Source organism: Thermobia domestica, chromosome 14, assembly GCF_964235325.1.
Source record: "Thermobia domestica chromosome 14, izTheDome1.hap1.1, whole genome shotgun sequence".
NCBI classification, from domain to species: Eukaryota; Metazoa; Arthropoda; class Insecta; order Zygentoma; family Lepismatidae; genus Thermobia; species Thermobia domestica.
This window is the reverse complement of record NC_137467.1, coordinates 76,567,145-76,580,599: the sequence shown is the minus strand read 5'-3', so window position 1 is coordinate 76,580,599 and position 13,455 is coordinate 76,567,145. Positions and strand designations below refer to the sequence as shown.

At 35.9% G+C, this 13,455-nt stretch overlaps 1 protein-coding gene across 1 annotated transcript in view; it reads right to left on the bottom strand.

The window, feature by feature from the left end:
• The window catches only part of LOC145670167 (O-acyltransferase like protein-like), an 82,480-nt gene extending 73,028 nt beyond the window's left edge, over positions 1 to 9,452 (bottom strand). The window contains exon 1 of the mRNA XM_081738540.1: positions 8,672 to 9,452. Coding sequence (XP_081594666.1) covers positions 8,672 to 9,206 — 535 coding nt within the window. The 5' untranslated portion in view covers positions 9,207 to 9,452. The remainder of the gene's footprint in view (positions 1 to 8,671) is intronic.
• Positions 9,453 to 13,455: the final 4,003 nt, after the last annotated feature.

Sequence of the window (13,455 nt, the reverse complement as noted above, 5' to 3'; positions counted from 1 at the left end):
GGTCCGGACCCCCAGGACCCACCCCCCTGCGTACGTCCCTGTACAGCACCAGTCATTGGCTCTAGCGGTAGCAACAAACTCAGTGCTACATATAAAGTCACTACTTTATATAGAATTTTAGTCATACACTATTATAATTTATGTTATTAATTTAAAAAAATCAAACAACCGTGTTTTGATTGTAAGCGTTTAGTAAAGTGTGCCATTAAAGAAAAAACAAATGTTGGAAACCACAATATAGACACATTATCATTATGTATTTTAGAAGACATTAAACTAAATTTCTCGCCTATAGTACAAAACATACTTTCGACTTCACCAACACGTTCATCTGTCTAAACTTATACAAGACATTCACTGAAATGGATTCCTACATTTGTCATAACTGAAAATACGCGAAATGACTCACTTTGTCCTATGCTTTTGATTATGTACTAGCTATATTTGAACAACCAGTATAGGTATGTCCTTTATACCATTCATTTTTTTTTTTTTCATTCTACAAAACTGTTACGGCGCAAACGTTGTATGAGAATATTTCTATACTTTAAGATGAAATCAAGTGCCACATTGTCTCTTTCCGGCAGAAGTTACTAAATCTCTGAATCTGGGTTTATGTTAATATGGAAAACTAAACAGTGCATATGAAACCATGTGTAGGAGTATAAGAGCATAACGTTAGAGTAGAAGGAACATAAAACATATATTGATATTAATTAACACTGTTAAACCTGTTTTTAAAACAGTTATATCGCAAATTTTGAAGTTAGTGACTTCTGCTAGAACGAGTACGATATACGGTACTCTCATCAGGGATCAAAGCTGGACCTTCCGGACTAAAGGCAAGAGCGCAAACCGTTTAAATGCAACGAAGCTCTTGAATATTATAGTATAGACCAGGGTTTCCCAAAATGTGGGCCGCAGCTCCCTGGTGTGTCTTCGCTGACTTACAGGAGCACTACGAAATATTTTAAAAGTTATGCAGAAATGATGCGTTGTTTCATTTATTTATTTCGTTGTGTTTGTTTTCGAGCTCGACCATTACTATTTGTCTTCTAAAAACATGTACTTACTTCACTTTTTTTTTGTAAATTATTCATGAATTTAAAATGCGCGTTTAATTATTTATGTTTTAGGCACTTCTATGTTCTGACTTGGGGCGCCGCCGAAACATTGTAAATCACTAAGGGTGCTCACCTGAAGAAATGTGGAAAGTGCCGATGGAGACTAAAGGAAACTGAAATCTCACTACACAATTCGGACCTTCGCGAATTGAAGTAAAATTGTTCATTCTAAGTATAGTAGCCTCACTCTAAAGACAGCCACTTGCTCACAAAGGGAAGCCGCCCCAGTGTGCGGTTTCTTTTCATACTGTCCTGTATGGTTTTCTTCTCCCTTGAAAACTGACTGACGGGCAATAAACTAAACCCAAACTGTTGCCAAATTTTTGCCAATGATCCTTTTTCTTTGACACAACCTCACCCACACACACTATTAGACACATGGATGAAAGAGAAAGAAAGGGAGAGAGGAAAGGGGGAAAGGAAGGAACTACTTATAGCAACGTTTAGTTTTTTTCTTCTTCCAAAAGGACCACAAACTTTATGACGACTTCTTTGTGCTAAATTCAAAGTCTCCCGATTGGCTATCATTCGGACGCGCCTTCTATACTTGGCTATTACACACTTTCGTTGCCTTGCAATTCTTTATGTTCAAGAAATAAAGATTCAATTTTACAAAGTACTATATACGAAACACTACCAAACACCGGAAGGTGATTCTTTATTCCAAACGAAAGAAAGATATTTAATAAAAATGGATAAAAACTTCTCCTATCTTTTTAAGAATTATAGAAAATGCAAAAAATATGTTTTTCAAATCTTGTTTGAAAACTAAATGATCCAGCTGAAGTTGACTAGGAAATTACATGAAAACTATACTCTAGTACACACAAGTTTTATTTTAATATTGTTTGCGAAACTTATAGTGCTATAGAGTTTTAAAGAAATACGTTTGTTTAGTAACCATTGAAAATTGTTCTGATTAGCTATCATATTTTTCAAAAATGTATTTTGTGAATGTTGCAAGTCGTTTAAACATGAGTACTGATCGATTTTCAATTCAAAGAAATCTTGATTTTGCACTTGAAATCACTCAGTTTCGTAATGAATTTTATCGTAGGTGACATCATTCAAAGCTCAGTTTGTGACATCATTCAAAGCTCAGTTTGCTTCGTGCTCTGCAATAGGATTTCTTGAAATCGTGTTTTCAATAGCTAATGATAAAGCATGTAGATGTTCTCAGTTTGATTTCTTACCTCAGATACAATACCAATGTTTTGCCGTTCGCGATAAGTGTATGTCACAAAACAAAACTGCAAATGCTGCATTCTTTACCTGTGATAAAATTCATTACGAAACTGAGTGATTTCAAGTACAAAATCAAGATTTCTTTGAATTGAAAATCGGTCAGTTTACAGTATAATATTGTTTCAAGAGATTGGCTGGGTCGATTGATCTCATCAGATGGGAATCACTGTGGTAAGTAACCTTCTCTTAAAATGGTCCCAGGTTCGATTCAAGGTCTTAAAAAAATGCGTTTATGTTTATTCTGTGGTAGGGATTCGGCTTTCACGTAGCGTAGCGGCTATGACCAGAAGAAACTTTTCGTGCTTTCATGATGATACGAAAAACAAGTCCAGTTATGGCTGGCCATCACGTTGACGTTGATCTTAAACAAATTAAGGTAACAGTTCACTAAGACGGATCGTAAGTTAGGACTGTCTGATGACATAAAGCTTGATTAAAATTCATTTCAAGCAATATCAATGTCTCGGTTCGGCTATGGCTTACCAAACGGTTCATCGTCTTATAAACTTACTCCCAAATATTTCTTCACGACAATTTAAATTTTAATCAGTAAACGGCTATGGTTATGCCTTATGAAATGAGTAATGACTAAACAGATCATTGCCAATTTTTTAATTTTATGGGGTTTTCTCCTCATCTGAAATGATAAACTTTTATGACTATAATACTTGAATAGAGGATAATTATTGATGAAAAGTTACCTTTACCCAAAATTGGTTAATCCCTACCTCTAACTTCTAGTTCGAGCTTGAAATCCATTAATTAACTTTACGCTTTTAATTTTAAGATTGTAAATGTAGTCGAAAACGGTCATTTGCTGAAAAACGTTTATTTCTAAGGTGTAATATGTATGTGATCACTTTCAAACCTCTGCTAAATTTTTTTTCAAAAAGTTTGTTTGAAAATTTCGAATTATTTCTTTTGTTCGAAACTTTAAACTTTCAGTTCGACAATTTTGGTTTGAAATTTTAAGTCCAAAACATTTGATTTGAAAATTCGTTATAATTTTTTTTAAGTTCGAAAACAGGTTGAAACTTTTAATTCGACAATTTCAGTTTGAAAATTTTATGGTTTGAAAAATCTTGATTTTTCTTGTTTGAAAATTTTGGTTTCAACTTTTTAGTTCTAAAATTTAGATTGAAATGTTTTGGTTCAAAAATTTTGATTCCATTTTTTCGAAAATTTTAGTTTAAAATTTTCAGTTCAAAAATTTCAGTGTGAAATTGTTTGGTTTGAAAAAAATTGAATCCGAAAATTTTTATTTCAATTTTTTTTCGAAAATTTTAGTTTCAACTTTCTAGCTCTAAAAATTGGTTTGAAATGTTTTGATTCGAAAATTTTAGTTTAAAATTTCTAGTTCAAAGTATTTCAGTGTGAAATTGTTTGGTTTGAAAAAATTAAATTCGAAAAGTTTTATTTCAAATTTTTGTTTGAAAATGTTGGTTCTATGTTTATAATCCTAAAATTTCAATTTGATTCTTTTTGTTTGAAAATTTGAATTCGAAAATATTGATTTCAACTTTTTTCTTCGAAAAGTTTAGTTTGATGTTTTTAATTCGAAAATTTCAGTTTGAATATTTTTGATTTGAAAATTTGAGTTCGAAAAATTTTAGTTTCAAATTTTCACTTGAACTTTTGTAATAACTGGAAATTAGTGGACTCAAAATTTTAATCGAATAGTTAAAAACCGTTTATTTGTTAATCGAATAGTTAAAAAACCGTCTACTTTTAATAGAATAGTTGAAAACCGGATAATGTTTGGCGGTTAACCGTTGAACAATTCCTTATTTACATTCACTGAACATTTTGGGCACATACTAAAATATTTTTGAAATGGTTTAAACTAAACCGTCAAGGTTATTTAAGATATAAATCACACGAACTAACACCAGGACCAAGAAGGTAACCTTAAAGTATCGTGGTTCTCCCTTCTCAAAAAGTTTAAGAAGAATGCATTAAGGTACGCAAATCCTCATTATATGTAAATAAAGTGACAGCAAACTCTACTTTGAAGAGCTCACACAACGTCTATATGGAGCATAAATTCTAAACAGCACAAGAATTAAAGTTAATATCAAAGTCATATAAGTTCTCATCGAGAATCAAACTCATGACCTTCGGAGACTAAATGTAGACCATGCCTATAACGTAATAAAGAAAATACATGAGGTTAGAAACCTTCCCAGATTATACTCGTATCTTTAGCAATTTTAGGTGATCAAATACTAACATCAATTCTGGAGACCATGACTTTGGTTCTGCCAAATTAACCCACAAAAAGTTGATATCAATCACGTTCGTTCTGTACCCTTCCTCTATAAAAGCCTATACTCATCCATATACTGTAATAAAAAACCAATCAAGCTTACAAATATTACACAATATTAAGAACATTTTAATCATGAACCTAAACAACATATAACAAGTGCTGTCGGATCAGTTTTCCATCAGCTAAGCCGTTACTAATTAAACTAAACACTGGAACGCTGAACGTTTAAATCGCTCAAACCAATAACAATGTTTTGTAAGAGTTATTACAATGAACCAATCAGATTTAAGCAAAGAGTAAATGTGACGTCATTATTATTTATCCACGAACGGAAACGAAAGGTAGTAACTAGGTTCAAAGTCAGCTCATCACTTCCCTCTTTTACCTTCTCTAGGAATGAATGGATTTTTTCAAAGTAAACCATTACACATACATGTTCTTGTTTTGTCGTAAGAAATAATTCCTCAATGTTATCGCGTTACATAAGTATGATTAATCGTTATTACAATGAACCAATCAGATTTAAGCGAAAAGTAAATGTGACGTCATTTATTTTAATTCACAAACGAAAATGAGAGGTACTAACTAGGTCCAAAATCACATCATCCCATCCCTTTTCTCCTTCTCAAAGAATGAATATATCTTTTCAAAGTAAACCATTACACACTATTTGACAATTAAACACCGTATTTATTCGAACATACAATGCCAACGATACTATGACAACGAATACGTAAGCATAGGTAACACGATATAGCTGACGTTTCCTTTTCAACATATGACTATAAGTCAATACACAAAGAAACTTTTTAAATCTTTCCAACAGTTTTATTTAATCCACAAACGAATACGATATAAATTATTATTGTTAACCAGGTCCGGGATCGCCCCTCCCCCTCTTTTATGCGTCTCAAATAAATGTATGCTTTCCTGGACACATTTTTTGACAATTGAATATGGTTGTTCGAGTCCCATAAGTCCCGTGAATAAGAACTAAACCTTAACCAAAAGTTAAGTATTCCTCCCAAAGTTTTCGAGTTGATTTTGAATTTAACGTCCCGTTCAGCAGCGAGGATAGAACCTACTAATTAACGTGGAATCCGAACGGCATGAACTCCCTCCGGGAATCGAAACCTGGTCTCCCACGCCAAAGGCGCATACGCTAACCGCTTAGCCACGAAGGAGCTCCAAAGTTTTCGAGTTTCATATTAATAATAATACTAATTCATACTATTACTGGGGTCTACTAATTCATAATGTAATAGATCATCAAGAAAGAGATCAAAGACCTTGTTTTAGTAATTTTATACCCATAGAAGGAAACGAAACAAGCAATCATAACCTCCAAGCTAAAAATCCCAGTTCAGTAACGTCATATGAACACATTAGCTCGGACCAAATACCTCGTAATTCATTCGCACCAGTAAGGGCGCGGTGGTTCAGTGGTAGAGCGTTCACCTCCGGTGCTTGGAGTACCTTGTTCGGTCTCAGCTCGCGCCGTGTGGACTTTGTGGTAAACAAACACCGTGTTCGTGGGTTTTCTCGGGGTTCTCCCGTTTTCTGCCACTTTCTTCATTCCACGATTTCATTCATTTCTCATTATCACCATGTCCTTTAGCCTAACCGGCATAACCATGGGACGTAAAACTAAAGATTTCATTTCATTTTTCATTTGCACCACTGTTAGTCCCATTATATAACGATATAGGGTAGTACCATCTCATCAAAGGAATAACAATCTCCAAATTTTATGCCATAAAAGGGAACGAAAATAAAAAACATTCATAAACCTGTACTAATTCATAACGTAATAAATTATCAAGAAAGAGTTCAAAGACCTTGTTTTTAATATCCATAAAAGAAAACAAACAAATCATCTAAAATTCTGATCCAAAAATACGAATTCAATGACGTCATACAAATGCATTAGCCTGACCAAGGTACCTCTGACTCATTCGCACCAGCGTGCATGACCCTGAGTAAGCATAAGCAAAATTTCAATAGGTAACGCAATCCCGGGCCAAACTACCTCTGACTCATTCGCACTAACGCTATGGTCCATGGGGCCCACAAATTGGATAATCAAGAGTGCGACAGGGTCACTCCATTATTACTGCGAGATATATATATATATAACCCATGTATACAAATATGCTGTATTGGAATGCATAACTTATAGGATATGATGCTTTACTGTTTTAAAATTTCAACATTTCCTCTGTACCCCTAAAAATGTAATAAAGAAATAACGGATGTCTTTAAATATTCAATTAACAGTGACCAATCTACTCAAAATTTGAAATCGATCAGTGAAATGGCACTTGTGGTTTTCGAGATCTCATTGTCGAAAGTTTTGGAGACAACATATAAACCTAAGTTTTTAATAAATAGATAAATAAATAAATAAATAAATACATAAATAATAGTAATAATAATAATAATAATAATAATAATAATAATAATAATAATAATAATAATAATAATAGTAAACTTTAGCACTGCAGCGTACGATGGTGACTTCTATGCACAATATCCACTGAATAATCAACATATGGTGAACGCATTTAAGTAAAATTACATCTTTAACTTAACATCTCGCGTTTTATGACTTTTAGATTAAAGGAAACGAAAGATTAATCAAACTGAACGATCATGAAACGATCATTAGTGAAACGAGCATGTGGGAGGAAACGGGAAAACCTCGTGAAAACCTCGTGGACACGATGTTGTCCAGCTATGATCAACCCATTTCTCACAGTGGATTTATGTTTTGTTTTCGACTCACAATTTGTGACGTCTTTATTCAAGTGCTTCTCTTTATTTACATGGCCTCGAAATGCTGGGTAAACACCGAACTATCGTCAAACCCTGCTGGATATAGATCCAGGACCATATACAGCAAAGGCAAGCATGTTACTCATTAGACCATGTTTTAGCTTAATAATAACTAGCAAAATGCCAGTTCTTCGTACGGGAAATGGAAGTTAAAACTTCAAAACGAAGTGCTACGTTCAAAAATTTATTTATAACGGATCATTTTCCCGTTATGATGAGACAGACAGCGTAGATTTTATTTTTATATATTGAGAAAAATATTACAGAACCCCCCTCCTTATAAGCTCAACTTTAGAAATCTCTAGGACACACGTCAATTTATTTTTAATAAGGAGTTCATATACCAAATTTTATCTCCCTAAAACGAGGGGCGGGTACTCTATTATTAGTATAAATTTTGAACCCCATTCCCCTTAGGAGACACATTTTAACCGAAGTGATACGACGAAGTTCGAGGTTGGTACTATGTTTCAAAATTCTGTCAAACAGTTAAGCTCCCTCGTGACTAAGCGGTTAGCGTACACGCCTTTGGCGTGGGAGAGCCGGCTGAAGCTCATGTGGTTCGGATCCCACGTTTAGCTGCCGGTCTACGCAGGCCCGTATCCACGGGGGACCTCCCCAAAATTTTTACTGCCCCCCCCTAAAATTTTTACGGTAGGCTTGCAAATGAGCTATAATATGATGATGAATTATTATATGTTTGGATCGCCCCTCCCTATCTTCTACCGACCCCACTACATTTTTGGGCTGGCTACAGGCCTGGATCCACGTCTCATGTAGCCTCGCTACTGAACTGGGCGCTAAACTAAAAATCAAATCAAATCAACCTTTCAAACGGTTCAACGGTATGAATTTGTATAGCCAAACATACATTCGGGATTGAGCTTCCCAATGTATAACAAAGAAGAGTATAGCCGACTCAGTGGCGGCTCCTGAGGGAAATTACATCGATAAACATTTTAAAATTTATCATTACAACTTAAAGTAAGAAACTTTACCTGATGTACTTCGATTTCTGAAGTTGTATGAAGGTGTTCTTACCTTAGCTTGTAGGGATAAAATTTATTTATTTACTTATTTACAGATGTGTGTCCTCAATAGCCGCCACTGTAACTACTTAAGGTGTCAAAAAAATGAAGCTAATAAGTAAAAATAAGTAGTCAATGTGATAAAGAAAAAATGTTAGTTTTGTACTTACTTTCAACGGCCCAGGAAGTCCAATTTTGAAGTTCTTGAAGGAACAACTGACTGTGAATTCGACATAACTCATTTTGTACCTTGTTCGATGCCGGAGCGAACAACCTCGCATATTGCATGATTGTATTACCGACATTTTCAGGCGAAAACACACTTCTTCTTGTTGAGAATAGACTCGAAGAGTTCCTTAACCCGATCAAGGTCGAGTAGGAAGAAGATGAGAGTACACCACGAGGAACTGAGGCACTGTGGCTACTAGCGGTCTCTTGGCTATTACGAGTCGTTTGCGTCAATGTCCTTGAGAATGTCGTCGGTGGAGGGAAAAGGTCTCCGCGCACTTCCGAAGCCAGGACTTTGTCCGTGACATCTCCGGGTGACGTATCTTCTCCTTGAACCAGTGATGCTGTTTCTGACATTTGCCAAAACTCATGTTTATCGCCCGAGTACGCCTCTTCACCCACAACAGCCAGAAGCCCAAAGAGAAACACAATACATGTTAACCGAGGAAGAATCTTTTCACTGATCATCAACAACATTTCGGTATTGTTCAGAAGAAAAACCCGTATTTACCGAATACTGTGGCTTTTCAATAACAAAGGTGTTTGTTTATTTGTTTGTTTGTTTTTAGACAGCCACACACAAAAACACTCGAATACTGTCTATAAGCTGTGTGTGATGGATGATTGAAAGTTCTTAACAGCACTGACAAGCATCGACTGCCAGTAAAGAGTGATGTGTGGATAAAAATCTTCGGAAAGGGAGGCGCGTGGTGCGTACCTATGGAAAGGTGAAAGTGTTTCGATGTAACTTTACTGGCTGAGCGAGATAACGTCGTTCTCAAAAGGCGTGATTTCAGTGAGAGAATATTACACAAACCATATACTAACCAGAAGACTTGGGAATGGACGAAAGAAAAATTGGGGTAACCGAGAAAGTTAACGTAACATCTAGAAAGAAAGAAAAAAAAGTAGCAGTTACATAGTTATCAAGCTGGCAAATAGATCAATATCTTTTTCTCTCTCTTTCAAAGGAGACACTTAAAAAAAATGACTGTCCCTCGGGTTACAATGAATACGTAACTACGATTACGTAGAAAGTAAGTTGTTTTATAATACTTCGAGATGGAACATTGTACTATTTAACTTCATCCTGTATTATCAAAGCAATTATTTGTTTGTTTTAAGGAAGCAATAATGAAAATACGGCCCCACAAACCCCACAGTACGATGAAGACTCCTTACTTTTAGTGACTCCCTCAAGTGATTGGTTTCATACAAAAACTTTGCCCATCAATAATAATTATTATACAATTAGTTGGTTGGAGTATTGCGTTCCTCTTCAGCACCGAGACTATATAAGACCTTCAGTTTAACGTGGAATGCAAACCACCGAAACGCATTCAAATTTCAAGGTTCTCGAATCGCGTGTATCAAAGACAGGCGCTAGCAACTAGACCAACAGGGAGGAAAATTATTATATACTTTTAACGATAAGAAATTTTAAATGTGGTAGATAGGGGTTCAAATCCTACCCTTTCTCAGGCCTAGATTTTTAAAAATTTTTCAAGATAATCTCCTTTTAGCGGATTCAAGAAACGTGAGAAACACATTTTTCTCACGTTTCTTCATGTTTTTTAAGCCGTCCAAAATGTAGGATTTCGGAAGGTCCTCAAATAAGGCACCTGCTTGGGAGACGACATCCTCGTTCGACGTAAATCTTTTTCCACCAAGCCATTTTTCACGTTTGAAAATAAAGCAGTCACTGAGGGCCAAATCTGGTGAATACGGTGGGTGTTGTAATAATTCTAATTTTAATTCCATAATTTTCGATATCAAAACTTGATAAAAAAAATGTTTTTCTTTGCAAAAGGAAGGTGTTTTCCCTTGATATCTTCTCTCAACCCGTGCAATAAGGACATACTACTTTCCATTTATGGTTTCTCCTTTTTCTCAAGTAATAGACCGTAGAAGATTCCGCGTGCATCTCAAAAAACTATGACTATCACCTTATCTGCCGAATTCACTGTATTCGCCTTCTTTGGAGCTGGATTGCCTTTAGAAACCCACTATTTCGATTGTTTCTTTGTTTCTGGAGCGTAGTAGTCATCCATGTCTCATCCACTGTTATATATCGACGCCAAAACTTGAGATTGCTATGAAAAAAGCGCCAAACCAGCCTCCAAATTGATCATACGGTTACGTTTATTTCCCACTGAGAGCAATCACGGCATTCATCTTGCCGAGTTTTTTTTTTTCAAACTCAATTTTTCGTGCAAAATTGAAAACACTGTACCTTGTGATATGCCTCTGGCCTGAACTATTTCGCAAACTTTGGTTCGTCGATCACTCATAACTATATAATGGATTTTGTCAATCACTTTGAAGGAAGTCACTTCCACTGGACGTCCCGAACGATGTTCGTCATTTGTGGATGTACAACCACGTTGAACTCATTCACCCAATTGTATACTGTCGTAAACACAGGCGCAGATTACACCATAAACTTTTTCCAACTCGGCAGTGGCCCCGCGTAGCGTAGTCGCTAACCCTGTCGCCTCCGATGCAAGCGGTCCCGCGTTCGATTCCCGATGGGGGCACTCGGTTGAAAAAGTGTAAAACGCTTTTTTAGGCCAGCCATCCTGAATGAGGTTTTTCTCATTAGGCAAACGGCGGGGTGGTACCTAACTTATAAATCCCAGGCCGCTTCCTTCCTTCCCTTTTCCCGGATAGTGTGCTCGCCAAGTGACATCATGCTTCAAACGTGACGAGCTAAATGGCCTTAGATGCCGTAAACGTTTCTTTCGATGTTAACCTTTTAAATAGAAATGTTTAATAACTTGAAATATTCTCATGATGACATTTCGTCTCATTCTGTTCATTTCTCCGTAAATATTGCATTCCGGGGCCGCCATCTGCGGCAGCTAACCCCTGAAGTGTGCCCTCACCATATTTTTTTTTTCATTGTGGCATTGACAAAATAACACTATACAGTATGCTTAATTAGATATAATCCAAAAATATGATTAACTTTTATTATATTTTTAATTTTTATTTTACTGTAATATTGTCCAGAGCAATCGATAGATGGCATCGAGCTGAACAAAATGACATACTTGAAAGTAAATTCTCATGCGTACTTTTCGAGAAAATTGAAAAAAGTTAATTTTATGGCGTTAAAAAGTACATCGGTCATTGCCAGTGTTGCAGTTGATAATCTTTTATTCTGGTAGAATCGATTATTTATTAGGATTAGGATTAGGAATTAGACTTCTGGGCCTTCAGCATCTATGGCCATATTAGCCCATTATACATATGAGAGATGACCAAGGGCGCCGATCCTGGATGGTAAGGGGGCCCGGGCCCCCCAAAGCATGTGTAGGCCCCCATATATTTTTATGAATATATATGTTATATGTATTTTTATTGTTATATATATATTTTTATGAATGGGCCCCCCAAAAATTACAGAGAAATCGGCGCCCTTGGAGATGACGTCCCTCGGTGGTCACACTACCCGGGGGAATTGTAGAGAAAGAAAGAAATGGGGATGGAAACAAATAGCTTTGGATTATTATATTAGATACCATGCCGGTATTTGTCTAGTGTGAATGAGGAAAATCCAGGATAAAATCTCATTCAAGATGGCTGGCCTGAGAAAAGCTGTTACATCTTTTCGACCGAGTGCCCCCATCGAGAATCGAATCTAAGACCGTTCGCACTAAAGGCGAGAGAATTAGTGACTTCGCTGCACGGGGCCAGATTACTTATTAACGTATGTTAGACGCATGCAATACTCGTTAATCTAGCACAGAATTAGTGATTAAATGTAGTCTACAAAACCAACACGGGATTTTTTTTTTAAAGGAGAACTAACCCTTATTTTTGCCCGCCTTTTAATCCGCATGTTAACATTCTATGCATACATAGTATTTTCGACTCTAATGCAAATGATGCCTTTGATTTAGTTACCTTCTTGACACTTTGTGCTCATTTGGACACACTGTTATTTGAGTTCAAGCATGTGTCGTCGCTGCACGTGAACAGTAAGAGTTTTTGTAGGCCACGCAGTAGGAAAAATCTAAAATCTTACATAACGTTTTTTACTATTACTAGTTGAACCTGCGCTCTCTACACAGCGCATCATTCGTATATGAGCATAAATATTCTTCTCATTCCTCACAAAAGTCTTGATTTTAAAAAAATCGGCAAGGCGTATCATAAAGGGGACCTCAATATCTCGCACCGTTTGCAAAATTTAAACCTACTTCCGGTTGGAATTTCTAATTCATGCATGACCAGTGTTTTCTTTCTTCTTGCATGCAGTATGTAATAAGCAAATACATTACATACACAATTAATTATAATGGCCGTTATATATGGTATCCATTGGGCAAATCACTTCAAAAATAAAGATTCATCTTACTGGTTACACTGGAGAAATGGTTATCGTTCCTTTTTCATTATTATTTGGCCATGAAATAAACGCCTGACACATATGCAACCCCTATATACAACAGCGTGGTGTTCGAGTGTATAACGCGTAGGATATGATGCTTTGTTTTTTTTAATTTCAACGCTTCCATGTGTATCCTAAAAAATGTAATAAAGAAATAACGGCCATGTTTTTTTTAAATATTCAATTAGAACTGGACAATCTACGCAAAATTTTCAATCGATCAGTGAAAACGTCATCTTTCTAGAGCCTGTAGTTTCCGAGATCTCATTGTCGAAAGGATTGACCACAAACATATAAACTTCCACAACATATAGTTTAAAAGAGCTCGGA